General features: G+C 36.3%; 1 protein-coding gene across 1 annotated transcript in view; it reads right to left on the bottom strand.

Moving 5' to 3' along the window:
* Positions 1-27,215, bottom strand: part of LOC109053419 — a 33,959-nt gene extending 6,744 nt beyond the window's left edge. The window contains 18 exon segments of the mRNA XM_042725209.1: positions 844-942; positions 945-977; positions 1,821-2,070; positions 3,160-4,214; positions 5,318-5,512; positions 5,608-5,630; positions 5,777-5,898; positions 7,959-8,099; positions 8,469-8,617; positions 9,190-9,285; positions 10,185-10,301; positions 11,066-11,152; positions 11,341-11,434; positions 12,197-12,320; positions 13,362-13,532; positions 14,363-16,250; positions 17,141-17,338; positions 26,794-27,215. Coding sequence (XP_042581143.1) covers positions 844-942; positions 945-977; positions 1,821-2,070; positions 3,160-4,214; positions 5,318-5,512; positions 5,608-5,630; positions 5,777-5,898; positions 7,959-8,099; positions 8,469-8,617; positions 9,190-9,285; positions 10,185-10,301; positions 11,066-11,152; positions 11,341-11,434; positions 12,197-12,320; positions 13,362-13,532; positions 14,363-16,250; positions 17,141-17,338; positions 26,794-26,796 — 4,845 coding nt within the window. The 5' untranslated portion in view covers positions 26,797-27,215.
* Between the last annotated feature and the right edge of the window lie 259 nt (positions 27,216-27,474).

Here is a 27,474-nt window from a genome sequence, read left to right as displayed (position 1 = left end):
TGAATGCAAAGACTGTCAACTCGTCAATAATTGTCTAAAGAGGAAATTTTATGTATCATCTTGTTTGTTTTGTTTATTAATAACATCTGTCCCGTCTGGAAAAGTGCTCTCGGTGTATGACAGAGCTGATTTATTCTGACAGGTATTTAGAGGCAAATCATCATGCCACTCATTTCAAGAAGAATCAAACTTCTGCCGAATAAAAGATTTATCCTGAGGGCACGGATTTCCAAGAGAATGACCTCAACATTTCCCAACGCGTCCTGTTCCAGTGTGTGTTTGCCCAATACTTTACTTTTTGTCAGATGTGTGAAATATTGCATTACCATATAACCTATTTCATAATCTCCTTTTCTGAGGAGAATTTTTTTGTTTCCCTATTATTTTGCAAGCTTTAAACAGAAAGGAGATCATTTATGTATGTAATACTTTCCATACAAATGTACAAATGCTTTTGTTGAGGATCAAAGAACATTGAATTCATAGATTGATTTCACTGTATTTGTAAAAAAATTAGATGTTATGAATGGGATTTCATACATTTGTCATTAAAAAAATGGCTTTCTCTCTCTGGCAAAGTTTTTGTAATTTTTGTTGATTTAAAAATATTTCTGTTTGGCTTTAATTTATGAAGCTAAATTAATTTTAGCTTAAGTGTGATTTTAGTACTTTAAGGCAACATTATTATTTTTTTGTTTATCTAATATTTATTTGTATATGTTTGCATATATAATTTTTAATTTAATTAGTTTACCCTTTATTTGTGTTGTTTTTATATATCTAAACTTGTGCATCGTACATCTGTTTATACATTCAAATTTTACTGAATATTAATGAAATTACCTTAAAATATGACATTTGGATGACTGATGGAGGAAGATCTCACCTTAAAGACTCTCTCCCGTGATCGATGAGCAGTCTTTCAGAGCGAGGCTTGTTTTTTTGCTGTATAATGCGTACAGGCAAAAGTTTTCTTTCTGAATTTAAGACACACAATGTTAGAATCACTGGTTCAGACAAGTGGGCCTTTTTTATTTATTTATTTATTTATTTTGCATATGCATTTGTATCTTTCTGTGAAGGTATTTAAAGTATATCTTACTACATGAGTGTGACACAGTCATCAAAACAAGATATATATATTTTCTCCTCACATTTTTACATTTATATGTTTGTTCGTAAGCAATATTCATTATTCCAAATGCTGGATGCAGTTTTTTTTTTTTTTTAGTATTACAAATATAAAAAAAATCTAAAATTATGTGTAAATACATAGCAATTTAAATTATATATATATATATATATATATATATATATATTCTCTCTCTAATACGCATTATATTAGATACTGTTGTTTTTTTATTCATAGCAGCACACATATAAAACACTACAATCTCATATAAGTACCTTGCAATTTAAATAATAAATATATATTTTTTGCATTACAGTTATGAGAATTAGATTTTTGGCATTCAATTCGCTTAAATGTCATGAAAATAATGCAAACAGTGCAGTACAAACAAATAACAATGTTTCTACAATTATGATATCCTAAAAATGACAAATATCTAGGCTTAATTTTCTTAATGCAAAATATAATCGTCTTATAATTGTGGGGTGAAATGCTGCTTTTGCTTTTGAGTTGCATGGCTCTTTCATTATAAGTGTATTAATCTTCTAAGTTCTGTAAAGCTGCATTAATGTGTTCCTATAAAATAAAATAAAATTGTGGCGCTTTAAGAGGTTCTCTGGTATCAGGCTGTAAAACGCTTCTCGGTTTTAACTGGAAACTGCGAGTGTGTCCTGCTCGGAGCGCTCACGTGTTTCAGGAAGCAGCGTCCGACGCAGAAGGGCTCCTTCAGACACAGCTCCAGCTCCTGAAGGAAGTGATGCTGGTGAAAGTCTCGCAGCTTCTCCAGGTTCCCAAAGATGCTTCCTCTCTGTCCCCGCAGGTCCTGAGGCACATCGGGACGCTCCAGCTCCGGCATGTAGTTCTCCACCACGTACCCCAGCGCTCTCACATACTCTCTCTCCGTCTGAAGCAGCTCCTCCATGATGCGCTGGAGTTTACTGTCAGGAGACCAACAGAGACATTGCTGCTGTCTGACATGATGCCTGTTCTCTTCTACAACACTGACATTATGAACAATTACTAAATTCTATGGTAAACATTTCAGTTATCTGAAAACACACACTGTATAATTCAGTTTAAGACCTTTCCTGCCCTGAAATATGACTTAACATGAAGGAATCATCTCATTTACTCAGAAGCATATGTCAAATATACTAAAATGTGGTTTCTAGTGAAAAACGTTACTGATGTAATAAAGCATGTAAATGTTTTTATGCAATAAACGAGGTGGGCAAGTATGATTTTGTCATTATGTATGTCATTACGGTAATGGTATACAGTACATCACATATATAGTTTTGTGATGGAAATAATATTATAATAAAACGATTTTAATAAATATTGTTTTATCGTAATATTTAAACTGAATTCATAATGGAAACTATATTTTAAATAATATCATATTAAAATGGCATTAAATATATATTTTATTATAATATTACAATTATAATGCAACATTACAATTATTTCATTTGATTAAATATCATGTAGTAATGATTATTTTATTTTGAATTTGCAATGGAAATATGTTACTGGATAATATATTATGAAAGCAATTTTATTAAAGATTGTTTTAATGTAACATTATATTTTTACATAACTACATTTTTGGATAATTTTTTAATTGCAAATATTTAATAAAATATTATTTTATCATAATTTATTGTAACAAATTTTAAACTACATTAAATAATCATGTGATAATGTTTTTTTTTTCATTTACAATGGAGAACAAATTATGGATAGGCTATTTAATATTTTATTATAATACATTTTTTTATTTTAATAATAGTAATACTACATAAAATAATTATTTGCTATTATTGCTATATTTTGAAATGGAAACCTACATTTTGGATAAAAATTAAAGGTGCTTCATCTGCTTTTCCTTTCATTTAGAACGTAATGTGTGCAAACCAAAAGATCAGATTATTAATAGTTGGACATGTCTCTGTACTGTATCTTCACTTCACGATTCTTCATCACTCTCACGAAAACCCTGTCACATGACACGTGCTTTGACTTACAGTACAGTGCTGCTGTGATCCAGCATGTGGTCAGGCGTGCAGACAGACTCGTCCTGTGTTTGGACTGGAAGATCTGGTGAAATCAAGCTCTGCTCGTCAGATTTGGTGTCACTGCTGAACTTCTCATTGACGTCGCTTTGGCTCAGTCCAGAAGTGCTAGAACAGAAGCTGTCCTGGTGAGACAGTTTAGAGCTCTGTCCATCCCATGATGCTCTGCTTGACTCGCTCTCTTGACCGGAAGCTGCACATATCTGGACTTTGTGCTTGACTGCAGTTTTGCAAACAGAAACATGATAGTTGGCGACTGGCAGACAAGAGCCTTCGCTTCGAGAGCGGACCAGGGCTGTATAATGTGGCGAGTGGTTGACCTCAGTGACCCGTCCTGACTTTCTCAGATCACTGTCGCTGTGAGAGTATATGCGAAGACACTTCCTTAATTGTGTCGTCGGTCCATTGTGTGATGTGGAAACTTTGCTTCTGCTTTGGTGGAAATGCTGACCTCCTCCTTCCTCTTTTGGTTTGAATGACTGTTGAAGATGCAGTTCTTTGTGCGTGCTTTGGGTCATTACTGGGTCAGAGTTTGAAGACAGTGATGTTTCTCTCGTCACAGGCTCACAGTGAAGGTGAAAATGCGTCACTGTCTCATTAACAAGACCATTTGGAGTCTCAGTACGACCGCCAGCAGGGTTTATTTGGGGGTCGCCTTCATTTTCTCCAAGGCTTGTTGTGATTCCGCTCAGGGTTGGCCCTTTCAAGCAGGCCACGCTGTCCTTTTTTGGTGATCCCAGAGGTGTTTGATTTCTATATGAGGCCTGCAGTATCTCGGTGAGCCGCTGTCTGATGTCTCGGCACTGAGCCCAGACCGCATTCCACATCCATATCCCATCCGGGTGCCTCTCCAGCAGCGCCGAGCTCTTGTCCTGAAAGTGCTGGGGCGAGAAGTCTTTGAAACGCTCCTCAAAAGCCTTCAGTGTGCTCAAGCTGACACACACGGGAGAGTTTGTGCTCTGGATGTGTTCTAAATACTCCATACACTCTTTGACAAGAGATGAGGCCTGGAAAACAGAGAAGATCATTTCAGGCCATTTAATAGTGTCTGTGTGTTATGCATTAAAAATAATATTATTATATTAGTTTCTTATGATTTTTTATGTTTTTAAAAGAAGCCTCTTTTGCTCATTAAAGCTGCATTTATTTGATTAAAAATACAGTAAAATCAGTAATATTGTGAAAAATTATTACAATGTTTAAAATAAGGGTTTTCTATTTGAATATATTAGAAAATTTTATTTATTCTTGTGATCAGAGCTGAATTTTCAGTTGCCATTAATTCCGCTTTGCATCACAGGAATTAATTACATTTATAATATATTCAAATAGAAAACAGTTATTTTAAATGGAAAGACTATTTAACAAATTTATTGTTATTGTTCCAAACTTTTTGCAATAGTGTATATTAACTTATTTGTAATGGAATTTATTTTGACTATATTCAATAATTATGTGGTAATGATTATTTTATTTAAACTTAAATATATAATAAATATTACATTTTTGATTTTGGGTTTGATTCTGTTTGTCTTAAATCTAGTGGATGCAAAACAAAGGATTAGATTATTGATAACAGATGAGAAGTTGGTATGATGTCATGTCAGCTCTGTATCTTCAGATTATGATTTTGTCATTCACAAATGTAAATAATGTAAGCTGTGATGGCATTGTTTTTTTTTTTTTTTTTGATTGATTAAAGTATTACTTTCACTATATAAAGTCAACATGAAAATAAAATTGATCCAATGTACTTTCTTAATACACTTTTTTTTTGTCCCAGGGTTCCCACATCATAATTGTTGACTAATAATTTGTAATGACCTTTCCAATTGGCTTTCCAGTTGTTTGTGATAATTACGTGATAATTATGACTGATTCATTGAAAATACTTAATATGCGAATCAAAAATCAGCAAGTTTTATTTTACCCAAGAGCAATATTATACCAACTACATATTATTGCTCTGCACATTTTAAAATGTGTTCATTAACTACAAATTCCATTAATTTTAAGATTTTTCATATTTTTAAAGGCCTAGAGAGAACGTAGCAAATGTTTCACGATGACTTGATTAGGGCAGTTAATTGTCCGTGGTTTGTTGACGAACCTCTTCACAGAAGCGATAGAGATCGACAGATGTCTCCAGCTCAGATTTACGCTCCTCAGCTTTCAAGAGAAACCCGGTCATGTTGGTTTTGAAAGTGGTGGCATTACAAGCAAAAGCGTCAGTTTCAGGGTAATGTGTTCCTTTGCTTTTCCTCTCCACTTCCTTTATCAACAACATTGCTTTTTCTTTTTTCTCCTAGACAAAAATGACATGCACACATTATGCAATACCTCAAAGACGTCTGAAATTTCATAAATCTTCAACACACAACAATATAAAACACCACACACTCTCACACCATTTTCATCATCTTCTGTTATTTTTAATTCATTCAAACACAACATCACACAAAAATATAATACACAAACTAACTATAACTATAATATTAAGACTCAGACATTCATCTTATGGCCCACTCATCTAGTCTGTATTTGAGTAAATGTCTGAAGGATTTGTTACCTTTGCTCCGTATAAGAACAGACTGAACATCTTTTAGTCCCTGCTCTATTTTCAGCAGAGTTTTCTCTGTGTCATCTTTGTCTTTCTGCCATGACTGCTCCTCTGCATCACACCACTTTTTGGATCTGTGAACAATATAAACAATAATCATTATACACAAGAATCAAAAGAGCTGTGATTTATGGTATATTTATGTTTCCAGAAGACTCCAATCTACTGCTGACTCCACCAGACCTCTTTTATAAAGACAGCTGTGCTTCAATGATGATAAGCACAGAAAACTGGTTTCACTCATCCCCTAGTTTACAAAAAATGATAACACTTTAAAGTAAAGCTCCATTTGTTAACATTATCGACAGTTCACAGTTCAATAATGCAGCGATTCCTCCAGTGAAAAGTTCAATCTCCTGTTGTCTCATATCTCAAAATCCACATATTTTTTAGAACTGTTTTTGGCTTGTAAACGGTGCTTGAAACTGTGCATATTTTCTCTCCTGATTCAGACCAGATGACTTTTCTACTGAATAGAGCAATATCCAATCAATTATTATGAATTATGGACTCATATTTTAGACAGAAGCAATGGTTTGGAGTTAAAATGGATTTGTTTCCTACAAACACACAGCTTTTCACTTCGCAGGATGTTAACTGATGAACTGGAGTGGTGTGGATTATTGTGATGTTTGTAAACAAACTCATCTACATCTCAGATGGCCTGAAGGTGAACATTTTCATTACTGTGTAAACTATTCCTTTAAACTTATCTTTTTGTGTTTGACAAAAATTATATGTGCTGAAAACATTCAAAAGTGTAGTAGCTAATCTTCAGGTGATCTATTCCTTTAAGGTATGAACTAATGTTAACAAATGAGACCCTATTATAAAGTATTACAAATAAATGACAAATTCATGGTTACTGAATGGGACTATGCACTTTGGGAGTTTAAAAGCACAAATGTGGAGCTAAAGCACTAACATGAATTAATCATCATTTTTGGATCTAGTTAATACACAGTATCTAGTTAAAGTGATAGGTCACCCAAAAATGAAAACTTGATGTTAATCTGCTTACCCCCAGGGCATCCAAGATGTAGGTGACTTTGTTTCTTCAGTAGAACACAAATTATGATTTTTAGCTTCAGGCATTGCAGTCTCTCAGCAGTACAGTGCTATTTCTCCTATCTCTCAGATGGACCATTAACACTCCATCTACAATCTCAATCAGGAGTGTTAATGGTCCACTTGAGAGATAGGTGGTGGTAATGCACTTATAAGTCTGCGATCCACCATAAAGCCACAAGAAGAAGATGATGGATGCTGCTGTGAAGCGCATTCACAAGAGTTTTAACAGTTCGGACATTGCGTGAATCAGAGGTAAAAAATCAATATAAATACTGTTCAGTTTCTTGCACAGACCAATCGTTTTGTGTCTTTACACATCAATGTATCGTCATGAGCCGCAGGGTTTAATTTGGATTTTTCTGTGCATGTTTTTTTTTTCTCTCATAGATTCTGTGACCATTGCCAAGCATTGTACGACTAGGAGACTGCAACGCCTGAAGCTAAAAATCATAATTTGTGTTCTACTGAAGAAACAAAGTCACCTACATCTTGGGTGCCCTGGGGGTAAGCAGATAAACATCAAATTTTCATTTTTGGGTGAACTATCCCTTTAAGCATAGTAGTCCATGCCACAGTTACCATATTTCCCATCTTTACATGGTCATGGTTGGATATACAACATAATTTTAAGTTCTACTGATACATGTTTAAATGGTGCAATTTAACATTTAGTGCCTATTTTCATTATATGTGCCTTACCACTAAGTTTTGTAACTTAGAGCCAAAGTTATTTTCTGTGGTAATTTGTGCTACAAATGCGGTCGCACCACAACATTTCTTCATAACCTGCTTACAACAGCATGTCTATCTAGCAGCCTGAATTTTTAGTGTTAGTCAAAGCCGGTCTTTTCTCAAAACATTCTCTTCCAACAGCTGAGAAATTACGATCACTTTATTTAGCGCAGTGATGTTATGTTTCACTATGAAGGTTGAGACTGTCTGCCCTTCTAACGCTGGATGATTATTCCCTGCGGCACAATGTTTGCCTTGTGTTATTTTCAGCTCTGAAGCACTTTCTGTGGGCTGCGCTTATTATCTGTCATGACGGGATGTAATGCATACTGTGCTGAGCGAGTCTTCTGCTTCTCTCAGCAGAAGAACATGTTCGAGATGTTGCAGTGACCGGTTGGATTTCATCACTAGCGTGTGAACGGCTTCTTCCACCTGGTTATACAGACACGTCACAGACTCCAGAGAGTCCCTGCAGGAGACAGAAAAGACACACAGAAGTGTTGTTTGCTCTCAGCACCTGCACAAAATATGCAAATATACCATAAATGTAATATGTTTTGTAGTTTTTAATTCATTTATTGTAAATATTGAGTACTACAGGCTAGTGAAATTCTAATATTTCTCTACATACTGGTCATACTTTTCCAGTTTGTGTTTCTTATTATATATGGGTTCTCCAGTGGAGCTCACTGTGTGTCTAAAGGCTCTTGCTGTTGGGAAAACAGGATTAACTGGGACCCAGCAGCTGTCCAAACATCATGGGCACAGCTGAGCTCTAATCATGATCAAATGTGAGTAAACCGAGCCTGCTGAGATTCAAACACACTGAGGGAAATACCTGCAGTCTTCAGACTGAGCAAATCGCGACTCTTCCTTCCTCATCCTGGCGAGAATAGACCCGCCTTCTCTTTGGAGGGCGACCAATCGTGTGTCTTCAAGCACCATCTTCATGGAACTCCTCTGCTGCTGGATGCAGGACTGGACATCCTGAACAATTGCCAATTGATTTTGTTAGTTTGGGAGCAGAATTGCTCGGCAGGACAAATTAAATAAATTAGCTTTTTTGTTATTTTGCATTTGTTTGTTTTCAATTTGTGCAATTTCTGAATAAATTAATAAATAATAATAATAAATATTATTATTATGAGCAGAAATGGAGTGAAAATGTGAGAAATCTACCTGCATTTATGTTCATTTTATGTAGATACAGTCACCTAACACTCACTTAAAGGTCATTTAAAAAAAAAACACTAATAACTTTACACTGTTAAACATAATATTACAATAAATGTTCCTTTTTCATGCTGTGCATTATTACATTTGCTTCTTATATTCATTTGTAGCAATTAAAATGATTGATTGCAGTGTTTGATTTAGACAAACTTGCATTGAATTTGAATATTTCTCAGTTTTCTGACATAATATGAGGATAATTACTGGCTTATTGTATTGGTTCAAATTTAAATATCAGTGCATCTCTAGCTGTTATTTAAAAAAATGTGATACAGATGTGTATTCCTGGAAATTTTCAGAAATTAGCATGCAGAATCCAAAGTTACTTTTGCGGTATCTGTTTTTTTAACATCAAGTCTCCTGATTGCTGTCTGCAGTAATGAAGATGCTGCTTGTAGGTCGAGTTGAAAGAGAGAAAGTTTCTGAAAGACACATATGCAAAACACACGTTAGATAATCATTTACATACTGTGAAAGAAGCGTCTGCTGATTATTCAGCTATTTGCTCAACAACACATTTACAAGCACAAACTTGACAGACAGCTGAAGGTAGCTGCTAGTCATCAAGATGAAATGTTGTTTATAATCAATTCACATAAGATTAGGAAAAGTCAGGTTGTTACATATGTAAGTTAAAGAGCCGTTGGGCTCTCAGACCTCAAATAGACAAAACACAGAAAAAATATATAGAGCCATTTGCTGTTGTCAGAAATGTTGTGATTCACTTCACTAGTTGGTGCAAGTTGACTTGCGTCCGTTCACAAGTGTTTTAAAAGTTGCTGACCGAACTGATTACACAATAACATGTTCATACTACAGAAACAAATAAAAATGTTAAGTGAGTAAGTGGTATGACATCATCACTGACTGCAAATGTGCTGTTATTTGTTGCATCATTTATATTGCGGGCCTTTGCCAATACTTACATTAGAGAGAGAGAGAGAGAGAGAGAGAGAGAGAGAGAGAGAGAGAGAGAGAGAGAGAGAGAGAGAGAGAGAGAGAGAGAGAGAGAGAGAGAGAGAGGACAGGAAACAATGAATGACGCAAGTTGGACTCAAAGCATCAGTGCATGCACATTAAACACAGCACTGATGCAAAAAAATTTATGTTAGTCATTGAAATGTCCAGCTACACTTCCACTGGAGCACCTCGAAGTTGCAAGAAGTGCAAATACTGATGAAACAAAACATGATGGCCAAAATTCTAAATTTTATATTTTATACAAATTTTACATTAAGACTGTCAGTATTCACTGAAAAGGTAAAGATATCAGTCAAAAGGCAGCATTACTGTGTGTTTTTGTGATTGCTCTTCTCCTAACCTGGTGAAATTGTAGCCAGTCTTCATGACTGTAAGGGAAGGATCCGCCAAGGTCAGAGGTCAACTGCTGTCCATCAACCGTCTTATGGAGAGCTTTTAGTGACGTCACTACATCTATCTGAAAGAAAAGATCATGTACTTTAGTTTAACATACTGTACTCAAGCATGAGTAAAACATTTTTCATGTTTTTGAGAAAAGTCTCTTCTGCTCAACAAGGCTGCATTCATTTGAACAAAAATACAGTGAAAACAGTAATATTGTGAAATATTATTACAATTTAAAATATTAGAATTATTAGAATATTAGAATTTTAAATTTGAATATATTTAAAAATGTAATGTATTCCCTGCTGAATTTTCAGCATCATTACTCCAGTCTTCAATGTCACATGTTCCTTCAGAAATCATTCTAATAGAACAGAGACATTTCTGATTATTATCAATATTGATAACAATCATGCTGATTAATATTTTTGTGGAAACCGTGATACATTTTATGTTTTAGGATTCTTTGATGAAAAGAACGAACAAAAGAACAGCATTTATTTGAAACAGAAACTGTTTGTAACATTTTAAATGTTTTTACTGTCAATTTTGATTAATTTAATGCATCCTTGCTGAATTAAAAAAAAAAAAAAAAACACTGCTTTAACAAAAAAAAAATATGAAAGCAGTTATAAAATGCCAAAGGAGTTCAAACATCTTCATAATAGTAACAGGTACTGTATATAAGCCTACAAACCCCAGATCAACACCCAGAGCTGAAGGCATGTATATCTGAACTCAGAAAGAGCAGACATTCTAGGTGTTAATTAAAGGTTGTAGGTTTCCTTGAAGGCGTAATTGCAGGGCACAACGAGTGTGTTTGGGGGTGTTAATTACCTGTAGACCAGGATGTTTTTCCAGTCGAGGATTTGTTTCTTTATCAACAAGCATCAAGATAGTGTGCACTGCATGAAGGGCCTGCTCCTGTGTAACACACACATTCATCAGACACATAGGCTGGTGTGTGAAACATGCAGAAAGAGTAACTGCAGTTGCACTCTTGACTGCCTCCTACTGGACAACTTCATTTCTAGATTGTGTGCATGAAGGATGTGTTCAGATGCTGATGCTGGAAGTTGGTGATGATGATTGTTTTCTAGACAGATCCTCACCTGAACCATGAGCAGTGATTTGTAGAACACAGAGGGCAGAGGGCACTTCCTGCTGTCAATCACTACGGTCAGTCCCAGCTCTCTGACCTCCATCCTGTCAAAACATACATCTTCTTTTACAACCGTAAGTAAAGCCATACTTGGTATAGCATATTAAATTTGTGCAGCTTCCAGGAGAATTAAAAAAACCATTAATATTGTCAAAATAACAGCCATCAAAACAAATTTTAATTACTGACAAACAGTAAATTCAAAGTGTGCAGCACTTTTTTTTCATGTATACATTATAATAATATAATAAAATAAACTGGCATCACCATTTGAATCTATTCTTAAAGCATGTGGATTTATCAGTGCTTGTAAATAGGAGAGCAATTCTAGATAGAATGTCAACTCAGTGACAGCGAGGAAACATAAATAGCTATATACAATGTAGCTTTATAAAATATAATGAATAATCGTCCCGAACAAACTTTTGGGGTTTATTTTGGGCTGATTGAAATCGCGAGAGAAAGTAGTGACGGTTTCTTTTACCTGGATGAGCGGACTAATATACAGCGTTGTTATGGACATCGGCGAAACTACTTAAACATTACATGATAATGTCATTTTATTTTTTCCCGTTAGCTCCGTCATCTTGGTTCAAGAATAAAATGTAATAAATATATAGCTTATGATATATATTTCTTAATTCAGATTCTACTCAGATTTTGAATTAAGAAATACATTTTTAGGCACAAACATGCCTGATAGGGTAATGAGGCCCTTTCACATGATCGCTCTGTATTTGGATTGCTTCTCCATGTCTTTTACTGCCCTCTTGTGTTGATTGAGCAGACTGGTCTCGGTTTGGTACCTGGGAATGGAGTGCAGGTACAGTAACAGTCTGCAGAACTCATGAGGAGAAAGTTGAGAGGACGCCCAGCCTTTCCTGCCCCCGTAGACCTCAACTACAGCCCGGCCAGCTCTGTCACGACTGCCTGGTATTGGTAAGAGAACATACAGTATTGAGTTAAAACAACACGATTTAACAGAATGACCATATTTTCTCAGCATGTGTGCCCGAGTGTGCAATAGCTTTGTCATTTTATCAATGAACATGACACCATTTAGGAGCAAAAGCAAATAAATCACCATTGTCTGAAGAACACACTAAGAAAAAGTTGTGTATTTTCTGAATTTGGATTGCACACGGCTGCATGCTAACCGCTTCATTATAGAGGCTTGTCAAAACTGTCAGGCTGGTCAGAACTTTTCTTGTTTACTGCCATCAGAATTTACATTTGATGCATTTAGCTTAATCTAGAGTGGAATGTGCAACATGTGCATGCAGAAAGTTAGAAGCAAGTAGTCATTTAGAGGGTAATTTTGGCAAAAGTAACTTAGATCTTAAACAATCTGGGTTTTACTCAAATTATAATGAAATATAATTATTTTTGTCTTTTTGTGATCATGATGTAATTTTCTTGTCACCTTAACATAACATTAGTTGATTTTCTAATTTTCTTGTAATGTATGAAAAAAATTAACAAACTGCATATTTGCTTACCATTAATTATATATATATAGAATATATATATATATATATATATATATATATATATATATACATAATTATATTATACAATTATATTTACAGTTTTGTGTTACTGTATATTACAAGTCTTCTGAAGTCATAAAATATATTTCTTTTGTGAAATCTTATGTGAGAGCTGACTGAAATTCAGTTATTAGTCACTGATGACTCTCCTTGTATTGAATTAATCAATGGATCTACTACTTTTGGTTCTTTTGTATCTGTTTTTCAAACAAATGTACTGTATCATGTCATCAGAAGATGTATGGACTGTTGTTTTTTTTTTTTTTAGTTGATTAAACAGAGTAAATGTGACAATTTGATTTTTTGAGTGAACAATTCTCAATCAAACAAACATTTATATATAAATCAGTCTTTGCATGGATGAACTTTAAACACATCACAACACATAAATTCACACTTAAAAACTGATTAGGAAGCATACCCGGTAGACAGATGATGCCTAGCTGGAGAAGGCTCTTGATTGTGGGGTCCTGGGAAAATAAAGTTGCCTGAACTCCATTCTCAGGCTGGCCAGTCAAGAGCTGATCAGCGTCTGATTTCTGGAGCTCTACTCCATTAACACCTGGAGTTCCAGCCTTTCCAGATGAGTAGACTCTCAAAAGGTGGGAAATTACATTTACTTTCAACACTGGTAAAAATGCCAACACAAAAGATGGTGATTAAAAAAACAATTCTATTTTTTTCTGAACGTATTGCTTGAGTGAAAAGATGTGTGCCACAGCTAGATGGAGCTGTTGATCTCTCCTTAATTTTTTTTTTTTTATTTTTTTTGAAAAAATGTCTTCTAAACTAAATCCATCACCCTCCTCTTCCTATTTACAAAGACATCTAACAGCTTCCACATAAAACGGGGGGTGTAGTTATTTCTGTTCCCTGCTCTTTGCTCTTCTCGTTCCTCATGAATGCTTTCATTCTGTTCTGCTAAAGAAAGAAATCAGATGAAGGACTGCAGAAATTCCCCTGTGGAACGCTGTGCACGGTCCTGACCTTTGGCCAGTGTCACATTGCACTCTTTTAAGATGACCTTTCAGAAGGGTATATTTTCTCCTCAGCAACTGACCAAGGTCAAGATTGTCTGTAAATCAGTTGATATGTCATGGCGGGCAGCATCTAGACGCGGCCTCATAGTAGTTTCATTTTTGTACAAGCAACTGTTCATATCAGTCGTGTTTGAACATGCTTTTCATTTAAGGATAAAGATCTAAAAAACAGCATGTTGGCCAGATGTCATGTTGCTTCAGATGTTCATTTGACATCAAACTGAGATGTGGGGCAAAATCTGTATGCAATTAGTTGACACACACAGCAAGGAACCACAGAAAAGAATTGTTAGAATATTTCTTTGTATTTGCTTCTTCTAAATGCCTGTAGCAAATCAGAAGCACAAGCCTCTTTTACATGTAGAGGTCAAACTCAACTTACCCTTTCTTGCTTCTTGTCGTCTGTTTAATTTTGGGGACACCAAATTAGCTGTGTGTTTTATTCCCTGGATAGCAGGCAACATGGGAATGATCTCTGGATAGACATCACTGCGGCTTCTGTTGGTCGGCTTGTGCGATTGCAGACACTCTTTGGTTGTTTCCGAGACTGAAGAGGATGAGCGGGATTTAGACCTGCTTTTACCTTTGATCACCTGTACAGGTGAACCTGGGCCTCTTCCACTGTGTCTGTCATCACAGAATACTTTGTAATCCAAAGGCTTGTATTCATTTTGGAACAGGATCTGACTGAACTGGGGCTGAAATGGAGGAGGCGTTTGTTTGGAGGCCTGTGTTAGCTGAATTGGATTGAAACCCTGCAAACGTAGATTAGCATCTTGTCTGTGACCACTGTGGTCAGGGAAAGCCCTTAGTCCCATTTTGGGTAAGTGTTGGGTTTTGGCATGTTTCTGGCCGCTAATCCGCATTTGAAATGAATCATGTCTAAAAGAGTTGTTTAGACAGTGCTGCCTTTTGTCGGGTAGTGCCTTAGTTCCTAGTGCAGTCTGATGGAGATCCTGTTGCCCAGTGAGGAATGACTTGTGTTGTTGTCTTGCTTGGACCATGCTAAGGATCTGTTGGGTCATATGTTGGTCAGAAGACTCCGCATTCTCCCTTGAACTACAGTCATGAGGTATGCTCTGACTTGAGTTCTTTGGGATTTGCTTTTGTTGGACTGAGTTCTCAAAGGATTGCATCGGGTTTCTGTCTGCTTGGTTTGGTGTCTGGCCAAATGTACAACTCGAAGGTTTAAGTCTAAGGCCAACTCCGTATCCCTCACAGCTTGGCTCAGCCTCCCCTACATCTGTCCTTGTTTCATCTAGGGAAGGCAGCATACTTGCTCTCTCAAAATTCACAGGGTTTCGGAGAGCTGCCATGTAAGATTGCCGATACCTGCATTTGGATTCTGGATCGTTTTGCATGCTCTCAGGTGGTTTGTTTTGCATACAAGGATTGCAGTTCTCTTCACACAGGTTAACATTACTTGTTGGGGCAGGCTGAGTGGTCCTGACTAACTTGAAGGCCAGTGGTTTTGTGGGCATTGCTACTTTCTCCTTGTTGAACTCTAAAAGATCCACATATTCTCCTTCAAGCTCTCGGTTGTGCCTGCTGTCCCAGGTATTAGGAGATACCCAGCCAACAGGTTTTCCAGCAAAACTGCTTATTGGATGTCCTGCTGGAAGTATTGGATGTCCTTGGTCAACCTTCATCAATCTGCTGCCACCGTCCACTAGCTGAACAGAAACCGCCATCCCATCATTTGCTGGAAGGATCCTAGTTTCCATCTCAAGAGGTAAAAGGCCTATAGGTACCTGTGACTCGTTGTTCGAAATCTCAGTTTTAAGATCTGTCACACGGAGAGTTGGAGTTGAGCATGGCCTTGTTTCAGGCCAGATGTTAGATTTGGGCCTGTCAAGGAATTCTGGGTTGGCAACTTCGGTCCAAGGTACCTTCACAACCCCCTGGTCAGAGGAAAGCACACACTGACATAGAGGATTTCCATGACGTCCCTCATTTATTTCCCTTAGCCAAGACTCTGTGAATATGCATGGATAAGATGTCTCTGGAATGGGAGTCCCCTCAATTGCAGTACCCTCCAACAACCTGGAACTAGCTTGCAGCACCAGATTCTCTTGCCCCAGGAGGTCTTCCTGCACAAGAAGACTTTTGAGGACGATCCGGGCTGACTGTTCTCCAAAAGGTTCCACCTGCAAGTAGAAATCTCCAGGTCGGAGAAGTAAAGGGTTGATGGGGGCGAGTTGGATCACCACACGATCTCTCAGGCACAATGGCCAACCCTCACACCGGAAAAGCACATCGGAGTATGCAGCCTAGTGGGAGAAAGAAAGGGCAAAGCTAGTTTGTTGACTTGCAGATCATTTTGGATTGACAGATTTTATGAGCACAAGATTCCTAATGGCTTGGGTCTGGATGCCGTTTATTGGCTTGCACGCAAACATTCTTGAATCCCCTTCAGAAGAAGCTGCCTTGGAAGGCCTTTGTTCTTTCTGAAGATAAAACAAAACAATCTTGTGCTGAGTGGACAAGGATAAGTAGTTTGTGGGATCTGTGCCATAAAAATCCACATGGAAGAAATATCTGCACAGGAAACTGCTTTCATCTTGCCCAGTATGCTAACATACTTTACCCTTTAAGGCTTAGTTTACCTAAACATAAAAATACATAATTGACTCACTCTTATGTCATTCTCACTGTCCCTTTCCATACACTGAAAGCATACACTGAGCATGGCCTGTCATGAATCATAAAAGTAGTCCTTGCAAACCAAGTCTACCATTTTCCAAGTCTACTGAACCTTTATGCTAAAGTTGAAGTGTGGAATATGTTATTCTGAGCAAGAATAGCTGTTTGCTCAAACAATATAAGATGAAATGGTAGTTTTGCAATTGTGAAATTCATCTTAAAGACATTATTCATTAAAACACTTTCCCCTCGCTTCAGTTCTCAAATCTTATTGTATAGCTTCAGATGACTTGGAATAGCATGCAAGCCTCTGGACTATGGACAACCTTCTGTCATATGGGTTAGGGATGACATGAGGGTGAGTGAATATATATATTTTTTTTATATATATTTTTTCTTTCAGTTATTAAATTAAATCAAGTCACTTGGTAGGTAGGCTATTGGCTATTTTAGATGGTTGGCTTTTACTGTGGAACTGTCGAGTTTTACATCCGAAGGCCTTTTTTGTTGTACTCACACAGGCTGCTTGTTGCACACTCTCTAGGATATGTTTGGCTGGGATAAGGAAGTTCAGCAGGCACTGCAGTGCATCTCCATGGTAACGTTCCTCAATGGTGCGAAAGAGTTGGCTGAGAACAGTAGGAGCGGTAGCCTCAAATGGAGGGAAAAGAGACGACAGGGCGCTCTGAATGGACCAGTCCAGAGAGGAAGGGTTCTGATATGGAGAGAGAGAGGTTTATTTGTGAGGTTTAATAACTGTATTCTTTGTATGAAAAATATCCAGGGTTACATTACATGATATATGATACTGCAGTTATTGTGCATTATCCCTAAATGCTTTGTTTACAGATGTCAAATGAGGTTGTTGTCAAATGCCTGTGGCAAAACCTTTTCATAATTTCAACCCCTCCTAAATCTCACTTGTTACGGGGCCAAGCAAAGAGACAATGAAGCTTGTGTCATGTCAAGGTTTCACCGTTTTGGCCTAAATAAATCCACATTTTCCATTCTGCTGTGTCTCTTTCTTACCTATAAGCCATTTTAAGTGGAAGAGACCGGCAATGCTATCAAATATGCATGGAAGAAATTACCTTGCAGCTAAAAAGCCACATTTGTTTACCTTGTTATTGTGTGTTGAACAAAGGTGATTTCGATAGAAAGGTTTCTTTACAGAAGCCATATTGAGAGTTACAATGTTTACTATTCATTTTACCTTAAGTGACCATCTCCTTCTGCTTAGAATGTCTCTGGGACTTGAAAGTGTGAGTTTGTCCAAGATACACCTCATTTGAGATGGTTTACCTCATGCAGAGGAGATTTGTGTCATTAGCATAAGTAAAACATGGTAGAACAAAGAAAACACATGCTCTGAACATTGCTGAGAGTGTTTATGTACCAAGCATGTGTGTGTAATATAGAAACATCCACATTCATGCACATCTGAAGGATTACAGAGTGTCTGTCTCATATTTGCCCTCCCAAATATTTATCATACATGTTTCTCAGCCAGTACTCTGTAATGAGGATGTTGGGTTCACGTTTCATGTGTCCGACTTGGAATAATGTACAAAGCAGATGTGGGAAGAGCACAGGGAATGCTGTCTGGAAAACTAATGAAATCTGTTCTCTTCCAGTCTGGATGACCTTGGTTTAAACCTTAAACAGACAAAACCTGTTATAGAATGGATAACCATCTACTGCCAGTTAGAGGTTGAAACTCTTAAACCGCATGTTTAAAACTATTTTTATGAAGCCTAGTGCAATGATTAACCACAGAAAGAAATGCATGCTTTAGCTGTGTTAAGATAGCTGTGTGTTTAGTCTATAAATCTCTTATTTCAATAGCCTTAGTGGCTTCCTGGTTAAGATGATTACAGGACCTGAGTGTGATCTTGTACAGGAAGTTTATGTCTGCTTAGAAAGTACAAGCATAAACAAAACCCATCCTTTTTAGGGAAAAAAATGTGTAATGTCTCAGCGATAAGAGTATTATATAATGGTGTACACTGACCAGGATTCGTATAGTTCTAATTTGTTTTTTGGTTTTATTATTATTTATTTATTTTCAGTTTAGTTTTGTCAAGTTTTCAATTGTTTTTACTCTCAATTTTAGTTGTAGTTTTTTTATTTTAAATTACGACTTTTTTTTTTTTTTTTTCGATTGTTTATATTTGGTTTATTATATTTACAATTGTTTACATTTTCAGTAGGTTACAGTCTTTTTTTTTTAGTTTTAGAATAGTGAAAAAATATTTCAGTTCGGTTTTCATGTTTAAATTAAAAATTGTTTATATTTGGTTTATTATTGTTTTCATTAACAATGATTACGTTGACATGGCCTGACAGTATTTACAGTAAGTAGTGTTTGCTAAGACAACATCACTGTTATTATTGCACATACTTAAGCTTAGTGTTTTGAACAAATACCTTACCATAAGTCTTCAGCTTCTTGAAGTTGTATCTCATTTTATACTATTTGTGCTACAGACATGAATGATTCCTCCAAGTCTACAGTTTGTTGAATCTCCAGAGAATCCTCAGTTTGAGTCATTGAACGATACAGACATCAGATGTCTGCTTTGTCATGTGCTCATGAAGTATGAACACACTGATGTTTATCTGTCCTAGACTTTCTCACGGTTTCCTGCTTGATATTCCACGTGATTTGAAGCATTTCGAATTGTAAGCTTATCCTCAGTCTGTATGTATTAACCATAACAAAAATAAAAATAAACCTACCACAAAAAATATAATGATTAATAATTTTTATAAAATATTGTAGAAAGACACAATAGCTTTTGTGTAATCATTAACCAAAGTAGTTTGTCTGGCCCATGCTTGTGTCTCATTCCGGGTGGTCCGTCCCGGGTGCATGTGGATCCTCTTCGGTCCTCTGGCTGACTTTCCCATCCTCTCCCTTTCTTCTTCTTCAGTGAAAACATCTGCATGGTGCAGATCACAGTCTCGCCATGGCTCTGAGCCCATCGTTCTGTTTAACCCCCCGTTACTTCTCCTGTTACATGTCCACACCTCGGTTTTCCAAACACATCCAAGTCAAACTTAATTTAACAAATCCTTAGTATCCCAAAGGAAGGATATCTGGAGCCTGGCACTGTTCCTGTAGTCTGGTATTTGCATTCAGTAGACTGTCAATTGCATTTCTCAGTTTTTAAATAAAAAACACACACAAACCACTCCCCTGAACTAACTAAAGAAAGTGATTTTGAAGGCTCATTTGATATCTGGAGATGAGGGTCTTTTTTCACACTTTAAAGCACTTAAAGAAATAATGTCTGTCTGTCTTCTCACCTGCAAGAGCCTTCATTTTAGCAGTACAGTTTTGGTGTGACGACTCTCAATTAAATCTACACATAAATATCAGTTGCAAAAACATCTTTTCATTTGGCAGTGCACAAGTCTCTCTATAATTACATGATCTCAACAGGTAATTGTACGCTTCTGTCTAATGTTTGAAACACACCAAAACTCAACTATCATTAATTCTGAAGCTTTTTGCAGATGATTTCATAAATGCACAGTAAACAACCAGTTTTTGAACAGCCTTGTATTTAGTGGTGTTTGCTAAGGCAAGCATTACTAATAGGTTACTCACTTACTTAAGTCACAACAGTATCAGTGAAGGTTTTGTTTTCTAATCAATTCTATTAATTAATTATTAGTTATTCAAAAATTTTGAAAATATTTAATTGTGTGCATTTAGGATACAAGAATGCAAGCCATGAAATTTCTTTCGGCAAGCCTATTTAGCAATTTTATATGTAATTTTAATCACTGGTTTCTCATTTTTGTGCAAGTACTGTACATGTCAAGTAGGTTTCATGCATACATGGCATGGGTAGGCAAAATCCAAAGGCTGTTTTTGATCCAATTAGCCATTAATCATATTGATCACTTAAGATGTCAGATTTAGACATAGAATCCAACTGCAAATGCACAGACGAGTTTAAACCTGATTTAGAAATTAGATTTGAAAAACTTCATTTATGTGGGCTGGCTCCATATACACCCACAGATGCCCAGTTGCTTGTTAAAATGGCAGAGAAATTGTATTATACTATTAGTTTGATTTAATGCTTTCACGACAGTTGTATAATTGTTTGTATGTGGGCATATCTAACACAGGTGTGAAAATCCGGCCTTTGGTGGAAATAACACGGTGGTGAAATTTTGCATAAAAATTTATGACAGAATACTATTAGTTGCCAAATTAAACTAGAGAGGGTGTTAAAAGTGTGTCTTAAGGAAGCTGTGTACGGAAGTTCAAATCCAGAGGCCCAAAATGTCCACAGTTAAATAAGCACATGCTAAAACAAAATGCAATAGCAGAATAGTACCAGTAATGTGTTTGAAAACATTAGTCCTGTGCTCAAAGAATAAGTCTTGACTTGTGCATTTGGCACGGGACAAAAGAGGCACTCAGAGCCTTTAAAACCCTCAGGCTCTTTATTCAGTTCTGGGTTGCACAAAGAACACAAAAATGTTAAAAGTACAAGTGCTTGAAGTTAGAAAGTCCATGTGCACCTTTGAGATGAACACTAATCTAACCTGAACGGGATTCTTCATCATCTGTAAGCTTTGGAAAGTCTCTCATTTCAGCTGTCAGATTCCAGTAATTGTGATCTGTCTCTACCAGCAGCTCTCCTCTGTCTTCTCCCTCTCCTCCCTCTTCAGGACAGTGTTGTCTTTGTCTCTGTGCCACTGTGCTTTAACTCCTTACAGAGTTTGGCACAATGGAGCTTTCTCACACCACTGGCCACTCTCATCAGACAGACATCTACAACATCTGACAAGCTACTCCTCGATTAACTTACTTGTCTGAATGTGGTTTTTAAACAACTTTAGCTCTTTTTTTATATATATATTTTTCTCTATATAGCTGAATTCTGTCATTTTCCTCTGTGTTTTTAGCATGATTTTTCTAGAACTTAATGAAGTTCTCATGTATGTATTTATTTTATTATTATTATTATATTTTATTATTATTATTAATTATTATTATTATTATTATTAATTATTATTATTATTTATCATTTTTCAGAATAAAATGCCTTCTGCCGTTTTTCAAAGTAACACTTTTGGTGCAATGTATAATTTGTGTATGCGTTTTCTTGGTCATACTTATTATTTTAGTGCATTTCTTAGACCATAATGCATTTCTCATTGGATCAGAATAAATTGCCTTCATGCATTTCTTGCATTCTTTGCATCTTTTGCAAACCATGTGCTACAGACAAACAAAAGTGCTTTTCTCTCCATGTAAGTGTGCATTTGAAGGGACAAATACTTCAAAAACACAGAGAAACAAATGTTTTCTCCTGTGTCATTTATCTAACTACAATAAAAAACCTCTTTCACCAATGAAAGTGCTAAATAAAAAGAGACATGAAGGAATCAGCATTCAAAATCAGTTTAAAAGACGCAAACAATGTCTGCAAGCAAAAAATTAAAACAGTCAGTCTACACTGTGATATCACAGAAAATAATATCCTACTTTGGTAAAAAAAATAAAAATAAAGAAAGAAAAAAGAAAGAATACTTTGCATGCATTGTTTTACATGCAAATATTCTGGATGTTAGAATTGCTACATCTGTGCATGCATATAACGAGAAACTAAAGATTTAAATGAAAATTACAGGGCCAGAGACAAAATGTAAATTAATTTGCATTTACAAATTTGGTGGATGCTTTTATCCACAGCAACTTACATTGCATTCAAGGTGCACATTTTATCATTTTTCGTTAGCTCAGAATAAGTTGATTTTGTACTTGCCTTTTTTACATCTTTTGCAATCCATGCACTGCATGAATGCAGATATTAGTCAATAAAATGATTCAGTAATAATAATGAGATTAATACAAATGCATAAGGATGTTCCAGTGTAGGTAGCTTCGCTGATTATAATAAGAGTGGTTTAGTTTTGGCAAGATGTGACACGACATTCAAATTTGGTGTTTAGATTTTCTGTCTTTGTGCTTTGTCTTTGCTTCTTTTGTCTTCCCTGTTTTCCTCCCCATTCCAATATCTCTTCTATATCCATTTATCCATGAACGAATCTCTCACAGACACTCTAGCAGCACTTGAGCATTTATTTCCAGAACATATTAAACCTTAAACAGCCATATATCACCTCTGACATCTGCAGGTCTCGCGAACACGTCTGTCTCTGCACGCTGCCAACTTATTTTTACAGCTCGTATATTTTATTGACTTTCTCCCCAGTATGCCCTGCTGATGAAGCAACGCTCTATGGTTTCTCGCTGAGATCCAAGACCGCAAGACTGACTCCAAATGATCCTGGATATCATATTTCATTGGATTTTGATTGAGGGTCCTGGGACATGTTTCCAAAATAAATATTGGCAACCCAAAACACACGAAAGACCATAAAGGTATCACGGCTCTATAGCACTTACGGTTCCCTGAACTTCAGAATGATTGGAGCATTGCGTCAGGTGGAAAAGTGAAAGGAAGAATTGAGAACGTTACCACAGTTTTGGCAGATACACCCTTAAAATCTGGATTTAAAATCACAAGCCTAGGATCTGGCAAGCCAGTGTATGGGTTCTTTAGAAAATCCCTTTATTTCCAGGATGTTTTGTAGGGCACTGGGACAACATGTGACTGAACATCTGGATGATGAACAACATGCTAATAGAAAACAGATGTAAATCATCAGATTTCTCTTTGTGCGCTTGACAGGAACTCTGCGAGGTCAAAAGATCAAAAAAAATAAAAAATTGAGGAGAAAATGCACAAAACATCATAGTCCAGTTAGCCGATGATTATAAAAAGCCCTTAAAATATATTTTACAACATGTCAGACACGGGGTGGTAACTCTCTGTAAAATGCTGTGTTAACTTTGTGGAGTTACAAGAAAAAACTTTTCCATCTCCTTATTGTTTTATTTCCTATCCGTAAGGCATCACACCGGCAGTGTTTCAACAGCTGTAACCAACTAACTTATTTACCTCCGGTTTCATAGACAAGGCTTAAGCCTAGTCCCACAATAATAAAACACATCTCTGCTCTTTTAAAACAAAAAAAAACTTACACACACATATCAAAAAATTACATAATAATCATTGTTTTGTCTCAAGATGCACACCAGTAATTTGTTTTTTGTTTTTTTTTTATCTAAGGCATATGTCTATTCAAATGTCCTAATTGAACTATGACCTAATCCTGGCTTAACCTAAGCCCTGTCTGTGAAACCGGGCTTTAGGGTGCCAAAATATATCTGTAAAACCACACTGGGGCTTTGATCCAAATCTTAGTGAGTTCCCTACATAGTCAGTATTTAAGGGCATCATAGGCACGTTCTTCATTTAGCCAAATCTTAATGCAGCATCATTAGCACTGTACAGCAATCACACTGCCGTGAACTCAAAGAAGTGATAGAAATGTTGATTTGTATATATGCACTTTTAGAGTATCACTTTAGTGTGACATGCTAAGGCTCAACTAGGGCTGGAGGATAAAAGTATTATCACAAGATTTCTTTCTATCCATATCATTCAGTATCGATATTTTTCATGATATTAATTTTATACCATTAATGGGAAGGAAATGCATTCCACGTGTGAAGACCTTGAGAATTAATAACACACTGTAACTTGTTTGTTAACAATTAAACTCCACAGAAGTTTAATTAAATCTTTTATTTTTCCCTAGATTTTCCTCCTTTCATGATTCTGTGTTTTTGAATGAATTTAAATGTATCCTAAAAATGCTGTGTAATGAAATGAACTCACAAACATTAATTTACCATTTTAATATTGTTTTAAAGTGTAAATTAGAACACCAAAAAAATTACACACACACACACACACACACACACACACACACACACACACACATATATATAGTTTATATAAGGTGCTGCACAACAGAACTACCAAAACATGGATGAAAAATATATTGGTTGTATGACATTAATATCAGTTGTGTATTGAGACTCAACAGAAGCACTTTTTCAGTCTTTTGATTTATGTAAAGTGTTACACAATCAGCACTTTATTACGGTAAAGTATATTATAGTTTCAGTTAAGGGTTTTGTCTTAAAGGGCAGCTGCCTCTGTAGAGAGCAAGGCAGTTGATTAAGTTTTTTTTTAACCGCCTCTGTGTCACAGACAAACATCGCTGTCTGTGTTGAACACTAATCCTGTGACAGGTAGAGTGTGTTTCTATGGTAGAGTGTGTGTTTGGTGTTGTCAGGGTTTGTGAGAGCTGCAAAAAGGCCTGAGCACAGTGTGACTGTTGTTTATGTGTATGAATGAGAGAGTTTACTCTAATGGTGTTTTTCTCCAGTGAGCACAGCTGTCACACGGTCAGTTTAACCACTGCACAAGAAAACAAGTGTGCAGGTGAGCGGCCCGCTCCAAACATCTCCTGCAGGACGTCCCAACACCTCTGTGTGCTTATTGTATCTTACATCAAGATGTTCATATTTAGTGTCAAACACATGTGTTTCTGTAACGTTTAAAAATGCAGTCGATTTAGCAATCTGTCATACACAGAAAGGTGTGTAGATGAAAAATTATAGTAAGAATGTTTTATTTTAGCACTTTCACACTTAAATTACGGCAAAGTTTTATTGATGTTTCTACAAAATAAACATTTAGTGTTTGTTTTTTGAAAAAAAAAAAATTCTATTAAATTCTAAGCTTTGAACAAAACCAAGTGAGTTGAATCAAAGTAATGCAATATGATGATAAATGTATTTGAACATCAACAAAAAAGACAAAGGTACAAGATTTAAGTAGTGTACTTTAAGTTTTCTCTCTGACATTTTGGCAAATAAACAATTTTTAATAAACACTGTAGCCTACTACTGTTCAAAAGTTTGGGGAGCACTGAAAATATTTTTTCATGTTTATGAAAAAAGTCTCTTCTGCTCACCAAGGCTGCAATTATTTGATCAAAAATACAGAAAAAAGAATGTAATATTGTGAAATATTACAATTTAAAATAACTTTTTTTCTCTGTGAATATATTGTCATATGTAATTTATTGCTGTGATCAAAGCTGAATTTTCAGCATCATTACTCCAGTCTTCAGTAGCTATGTTTCCATCCAAAGTTACGAATTAAATTTATGTGCAAAACATTTGTGAATAAAGCACCGTTTCCATCCAGGTGAACAAAATCATCACTTCCTGATTAACTTCTGCTATATCTCACAAAGAAAATCTAAATTTGCTGCAGTAGGAGAAAGCACTGTATAATAATTTGTGTATAGCGCACAGAGCGCGCAGAAGATACGCAGTCATGCCATCTTATTTTCTGAGTCTGCTGTTTGGGAACGCAGTTCTTGGAGTTAAATATAACAAAGCACTTTGGTAAGACTTTGCTCAAGCATATTAGAATGACAAGTGTAGACTGGTTTCTGCTCTGCAGGTTCACACTGCAGTTGCCACGAACTCCAAAGGTCTGAAACATGCATTAAACACACCTCGATCTGCTCTCCTGTACCTGTCAGTGTGTTATCACAGACGAAACACACCTGCCTAACTCAAATAAAACACAACGTAAAGCTTCAGCTCTCAGCCAAACACCATCAGTCATTCAGAGAGGCATAACAAACCATCAATATAGAGACAAAGCTCAACGTGTGCTGGAAAGTGGGTCAGGCTGAGGATCTCAAGAAAAATCTGAGACCACACTGAAAATCTAGGAGGTTTTTCCATTTATAAACAACTGCGAAAGATGAATCCTTTTTATTCTTACTGCAAGATCGCGACACACAGGGCTAGAATCAAATAAAAAAAGAAAACCAAAGCTGATTTTTAGTCCGTTTTGCTTATTACATGCAGGTTTTTTAAAGTCCATAATAAAGTGTTTTAACCTTAAACACTGATTGTTGAAACTTCTGATGTTCATTTTTACAAGTAACAAGCTGAGACAAACTTTAGAACTTTGATGCAAACTAAAGAAACTTTTGCAGCAACAAAGTGTAAAAAGTGAAAACTTTTTTTTTCTTTTTTTTTTTACTATAGCCATGTTAAGTGAACATTAATGCATGATAAGGACTAAATCATGGTCACCTACAACAGCAGTCAGCTATCACTAGTTATCATTGGTTCAGTAGGTCAGTGGCACAACAACACCGACAGTGTGTGTAAAACTGAAATGAACGAGTCTTATTTACCATCTTGACGACTGAATCACAGCTACTGAGTTGTCATCCAAAAATCTGTGCCTCCAGCAGAGAAAAATTCCCAGTTTAGTTCTTCACTGGTAACTGCAGCATACCCATGATAGTCTCACATCCAGAGGTGCTTCCATGGTGTCCGGTTTTGAGACGGCTGGTAGATCTGGACTATAGTGGATCAGATCCATTGTTTAGCAAGTTATTGCAAGTTTGTACAAGAGTACGACGTCTGCTGAGAAATGTAAAGTGTCAAGCGGTCTGTCGTCAGCTCACTGCGCCGTTTTGTCTCGACTGTAAAGAGAGAGAGACACAGAGACCGAGAGAGAGAGAGAGACAGAGAGAGCAAGTAAAGGGTCTGAGAAGAGAAGGAGGAGGTCTTTCTTTCGGAGGAAATCCCCCTGAAGGCTTTTCATACTTTTCTCAGTGGCAAATCAGGACCTCCCTTTCACACACACACACACACTCGGTCAACACAAAAGAGACCCCCTAAAGCCTCCCTAAATTTTTTCATTTCCTTTGTACAGTTCAGTTTCTTCTTGTTTAAACACTTCAGAGAGTGCGAGAGACTCTTGGAATGTGTAGTTACACAAACACCTGAAATTATTTTACAGATTACTCTCAGGAGGAGACTGATGGATGAAAAACACTGATGATTTCTTAGAAGGAATGTCCATTAGT

This window comes from Cyprinus carpio, chromosome B6 (genome assembly GCF_018340385.1).
Source record: "Cyprinus carpio isolate SPL01 chromosome B6, ASM1834038v1, whole genome shotgun sequence".
Classification (NCBI taxonomy): Eukaryota; Metazoa; Chordata; class Actinopteri; order Cypriniformes; family Cyprinidae; genus Cyprinus; species Cyprinus carpio.
Note: the sequence above shows the minus strand (reverse complement) of the source record. Positions and strands in the feature narration are given on the sequence as shown.